At 36.5% G+C, this 5,275-nt stretch overlaps 1 protein-coding gene across 1 annotated transcript; it reads right to left on the bottom strand.

Annotated features, from left to right (window-relative positions):
* Positions 1-3,856: 3,856 nt before the first annotated feature.
* Positions 3,857-4,780, bottom strand: LOC101105121 (olfactory receptor 5AC1-like). Its single transcript, XM_004002862.3, has one exon. The coding sequence runs from the start codon at positions 4,778-4,780 to the stop codon at positions 3,857-3,859; it is 924 nt and encodes a 307-aa protein (XP_004002911.2).
* Between the last annotated feature and the right edge of the window lie 495 nt (positions 4,781-5,275).

The following is a 5,275-nucleotide window of genomic DNA, read 5'->3' as shown; positions in this document are numbered from 1 at the left end:
ATATATATATATATATATATATTCCCCCCATCTGTGAAGAATCCATTCCAAGACCCCCTGTATATGCCTGAATACATATATGAACACATCCCAAATTGAAGTACATTAGTGGTAGAGAATTCACTGACACCAGTTTTCACCCATATCTTTACATACTAAAGTGAAAATGAAAGGGAAGTTGCTCAGCGGAGTCCGACTCTTCGCGACCCCATGGACTGCAACCTATCAGGCTCCTCCGTCCATGGAATTTTCCAGGCAAGAGTACTGGAGTGGGGCCAGGTTCTTATCTCTGATCTAGGCTCCTTGCCTTCCTCCTACTAAAAACTTTCTTAATAGGGATTGCATTGAATTTGTAAATTGCTTTGGGTAGTATACTCATTTTCACTATATTGATTCTTCCGATCCATGAACATGGTATATTTCTCCATCTATTAGTGTCCTCTTTGATTTCTTTCATCAGTATTTTATAGTTTTCTATATATAGGTCCTTAGTTTCTTTAGGTAGATATATTCCTAAGTATTTTATTCTTTTCGTTGCAATGGTGAATGGAATTGTTTCCTTAATTTCTTTTTCTACTTTCTCATTATTCATGTATAGGAATGCAAGGGATTTCTGTGTGTTGATTTTATATCCTGCAACTTTACTATATTCATTGATGAGCTCTAGTAATTTTCTGGTGGAGTCTTTAGGGTTTTCCATGTAGAGGATCATGTCATCTGCAAACAGTGAGAGTTTTACTTCTTCTTTTCCAATTTGGATTCCTTTTATTTCTTTTTCTGCTCTGATTGCTGTGGCCAAAACTTCCAGAACTATGTTGAATAGTAGCGGTGAAAGTGGGCACCCTTGTCTTGTTCCTGACTTTAGGGGAAATGCTTTCAATTTTTCACCATTGAGGATAATGTTCGCTGTGGGTTTGTCATAGATAGCTTTTATTATGTTGAGGTATGTTCCTTCTATTCCTGCTTTCTGGAGAGTTTTTATCATAAATGGATGTTGAATTTTGTCAAAGGCCTTCTCTGCATCTATTGAGATAATCATATGGTTTTTATTTTTCAATTTGTTAATGTGGTGAATTACATTGATTGATTTGCGGATATTGAAGAATCCTTGCATCCCTGGGATAAAGCCCACTTGGTCATGGTGTATGATCTTTTTAATGTGTTGTTGGATTCTGATTGCTAGAATTTTGTTGAGGATTTTTGCATCTATGTTCATCAGAGATATTGGCCTGTAGTTTTCTTTTTTTGTATGGAAATACAAAAAACCTCGAATAGCCAAAGCAATCTTGAGAAAGAAGAATGGAACTGGAGGAATCAACTTGCCTGACTTCAGACTCTACTACAAAGCCACAGTCATCAAGACAGTATGGTACTGGCACAAAGACAGACATATAGATCAATGGAACAAAATAGAAAGCCCAGAGATAAATCCACACACATATGGACACCTTATCTTTGACAAAGGAGGCAAGAATATACAATGGAGTAAAGACAATCTCTTTAACAAGTGGTGCTGGGAAAACTGGTCAACCACTTGTAAAAGAATGAAACTAGATCACTTCCTAACACCGCACACAAAAATAAACTCAAAATGGATTAAAGATCTAAATGTAAGATCAGAAACTATAAAACTCCTAGAGGAGAACATAGGCAAAACACTCTCAGACATAAATCATAGCAGGATCCTCTATGATCCACCTCCCAGAATGCTGGAAATAAAAGCAAAAATAAACAAATGGGATCTAATTAAAATTAAAAGCTTCCTGCACAACAAAGGAAAATATAAGCAAGGTGAAAAGACAGCCATCTGAATGGGAGAAAATAATAGCAAATGAAGCAACTGACAAACAACTAATCTCAAAAATATACAAGCAACTTCTGCAGCTCAACTCCAGAAAAATAAACGACCCAATCAAAAAATGGGCCAAAGAACTAAATAGACATTTCTCCAAAGAAGACATACGGATGGCTAACAAACACATGAAAAGATGCTCAACATCACTCATTATTAGAGAAATGCAAATCAAAACCACAATGAGGTACCACTTCACACCAGTCAGAATGGCTGCGATCCAAAAATCTGCAAGCAATAAATGCTGGAGAGGGTGTGGAGAAAGGGAACCCTCCTACACTGTTGGTGGGAATGCAAACTAGTACAGCCACTATGGAGAACAGTGTGGAGATTCCTTAAAAATTGCAAATAGAACTACCTTATGACCCAGCAATCCCACTGCTGGGCATACACACCGAGGAAACCAGAATTGAAAGAGACACATGTACCCCAATGTTCATTGCAGCACTGTTTATAATAGCCAGGACATGGAAACAACCTAGATGTCCATCAGCAGACGAATGGATAAGAAAGCTGTGGTACATATACACAATGGAGTATTACTCAGCCGTTAAAAAGAATTCATTTGAATCAGTTCTGATGAGATGGATGAAACTGGAGCCGATTATACAGAGTGAAGTAAGCCAGAAAGAAAAACACCAATACAGTATACTAACACATATATATGGAATTTAGGAAGATGGCAATGACGACCCTGTATGCAAGACAGGGAAAGAGACACAGATGTGTATAACGGACTTTTGGACACAGAGGGAGAGGGAGAGGGTGGGATGATTTGGGAGAATGACATTCTAACATGTATACTATCATGTGAATTGAATCGCCAGTCTATGTCTGAAGCAGGATGCAGCATGCTTGGGGCTGGTGCATGGGGATGACCCAGAAAGATGTTATGGGGAGGGGAGGTGGGAGGGGGGTTCATGTTTGGGAATGCATGTAAGAATTAAAGATTTTAAAATTTAAAAAAAAAAAAACTAAAAAAAAAAAAAAAAAAGAAAAGTAGGGAGTTGCTGGTGGAAGGGATAAATTAGGGGTTCAGGGTAAAATAGATAAGCAACTTGGATTTCCTGTATAATCTAGGATATAATATTCAATATCTTATAATAACCTATAGAAAATCTTCTGAAAAAATACAAATACATAACTGAATCATTTTGCTGTATACCTTAAACTAACACAATATTGTAAATCAAATATGCTTCAATAAAAAAAGGACAAAAAAAAAATAAATAAAAATAAAAACTTTCTTTACTACTTCCTTCTACTAAAAACTGATAGGAATAGTAATGCAACCAAGGCTGATGTCTGAGATTGCTTTTTATTACACTCAAATATTCCTGAACTTATAAGTTATTGAATATCATGCTATATTATGCTACAGACAATATTCCTGATAAAAATAGTATGTAGAGTTACAAGTAGGAGCTGTGGTTAATTTTGATCCTCCATTCTTTAATTCAAGCCTGCTTCCATTTTTCTTCCTAAGATCCACCAAATTTTTAGAACCTTTTACTTTATCCTAACTTTTATCACTAAACAATGCATTTCTCCTCAGGAATATATTCTGTCAAGAAGTAGACTTTTGTCCATCTACTGTAGTTACTGTGCATGGAAGAGAACAGTGACACTTCATTACTGGCAGGGCCAGAGCAGTGAACTGGGGTAAGGAACTAAGTGCCTAACCCTATCTGCCAGTCTCTGAGCTGTTTCTAGGAAACTGTCAATTACTATCAGGAATTTTTTAAGTCTCAGGAAAATGGTTAATTTGCAAAAGCTTAGTGTCTAGATAAAGATGGAGCACAATGTTTCTAAATGAGCTAGTTATAGGTAAGTAACCAAAATTTTGCTGGTCCCATATCCAAGTAAAAAATAGTAGGAAGTTCACAGACCATGCTGACCTCTAGTTCTCTGATGAAATGGCAGAGCCATGGCAAATCTTTAGGAATTGGGGCAGTTTTAGAAGACAGTAGAAAAGAAACAGTTTGAAAATTGTCTAGCAACTATTCATTTCTTCATTATTCTTTTCAAAGCACTTATAACCTCTTTGTTTCTCAGGCTATAAATAAAAGGATTTAGTAGAGGAATTATTATTGTATAAAATAAAGAATATATTTTGTTGTGATCTTCAGAGGGACCAGACCCAGGACGCACATACATGAAGAAGAGAGTGCCATAGAACAAGGAAACAGATAGAAGGTGGGCGCTGCATGTGGAGAAGGCTTTGCTCCTGCCCTTTTCAGACTTCTTTTTCAGAATGATAAACAGGATAAAGGTGTAAGAGACCATGATGGTCATAAAAGTGAAGACTTGTATAAAAGCTGAAAAAATAAACACCAAAAGTGTATTAAGTGTAGAATCAGTGCACGAAATTTTGAACAGTTGTAAAATTTCACAGTAGAAATAATGTATTACATTGGTCCTACAGAAAGTTAATCTGAATAACAAACCCACATGAATGGCTGAATGCAGAAAACCAATGAAATATGAAACACCTATAGACTGAATACAGAGTCTGTTGGACATGACTACTGAATAAAGCAAAGGGTTGCATATGGCTGCATAGCGGTCATAGGCCATGACCACCAGGAGGAAACATTCTGTGGTGGCAGTAGACCCCAAAAAATAAAATTGGGTCAGACAGTCGAAGAGAGCTATTACATGATTCTTTGATAAAAAATTTGTAAACATTTTTGGAGTCACGGAAGATGAACAACAAGCATCTGCAAAGGCCAGGCTGCCCAGGAATAAGTACATGGGGGTGTGAAGATGGGGGTCCTTCCAGATGAGAAAAATCAGCCCAAGGTTGCCCACCATGGTGGTGAGGTAGATGCCCAGGAACACCAGGAACAGGGGGACCTGCAGCCCTGGGAGATCTGTGAGTCCTGTGAGAACAAACTCCGTCACCAGAGTCATATTTTCTTTTGCCATATCTGACCAGCTAATCACTAAAATGAAAGAATAAGTGAGGGAAAATTAACAAAAGAATCATAAAAACAGTGGATTGTTAAGTTGTTAAGTTACTGACATGGTAGACATGCTTCTCATTTAATTAGTAGTTCTTAATTTTTACCTTCACTTACCTACTTTTATATATATTTAAAGTTATCTGTAATAAAATGTTTTAAAATTAGATTCACTTAAATTGATAGGTAAATTTGCATTTACCAAATTCAAATGCAAATGCTTTTCAATCTAACATGGATAACTTACAGTTTTTAGAATTGCTTGAACTCATTGAAATTCATATGGAAGAAAATAACTTCTCATTCTGCCCAAGAAAAATATAAATGTGGAGTAGTCAAGAATACCTTAATTGATGTTGAACAATAATGTAGAGACCTGATAATCAAAACATTAAGATAGTGGCATAAGAAGAAGCCAGAGGATCAGTGAAACAGAAAAGAGAACTCAGAAGTGGGTTCC

Source organism: Ovis aries, chromosome 1 (genome assembly GCF_016772045.2).
Source record: "Ovis aries strain OAR_USU_Benz2616 breed Rambouillet chromosome 1, ARS-UI_Ramb_v3.0, whole genome shotgun sequence".
NCBI lineage: Eukaryota > Metazoa > Chordata > Mammalia > Artiodactyla > Bovidae > Ovis > Ovis aries.
This window is presented reverse-complemented; position numbering and strand designations above follow the sequence as displayed.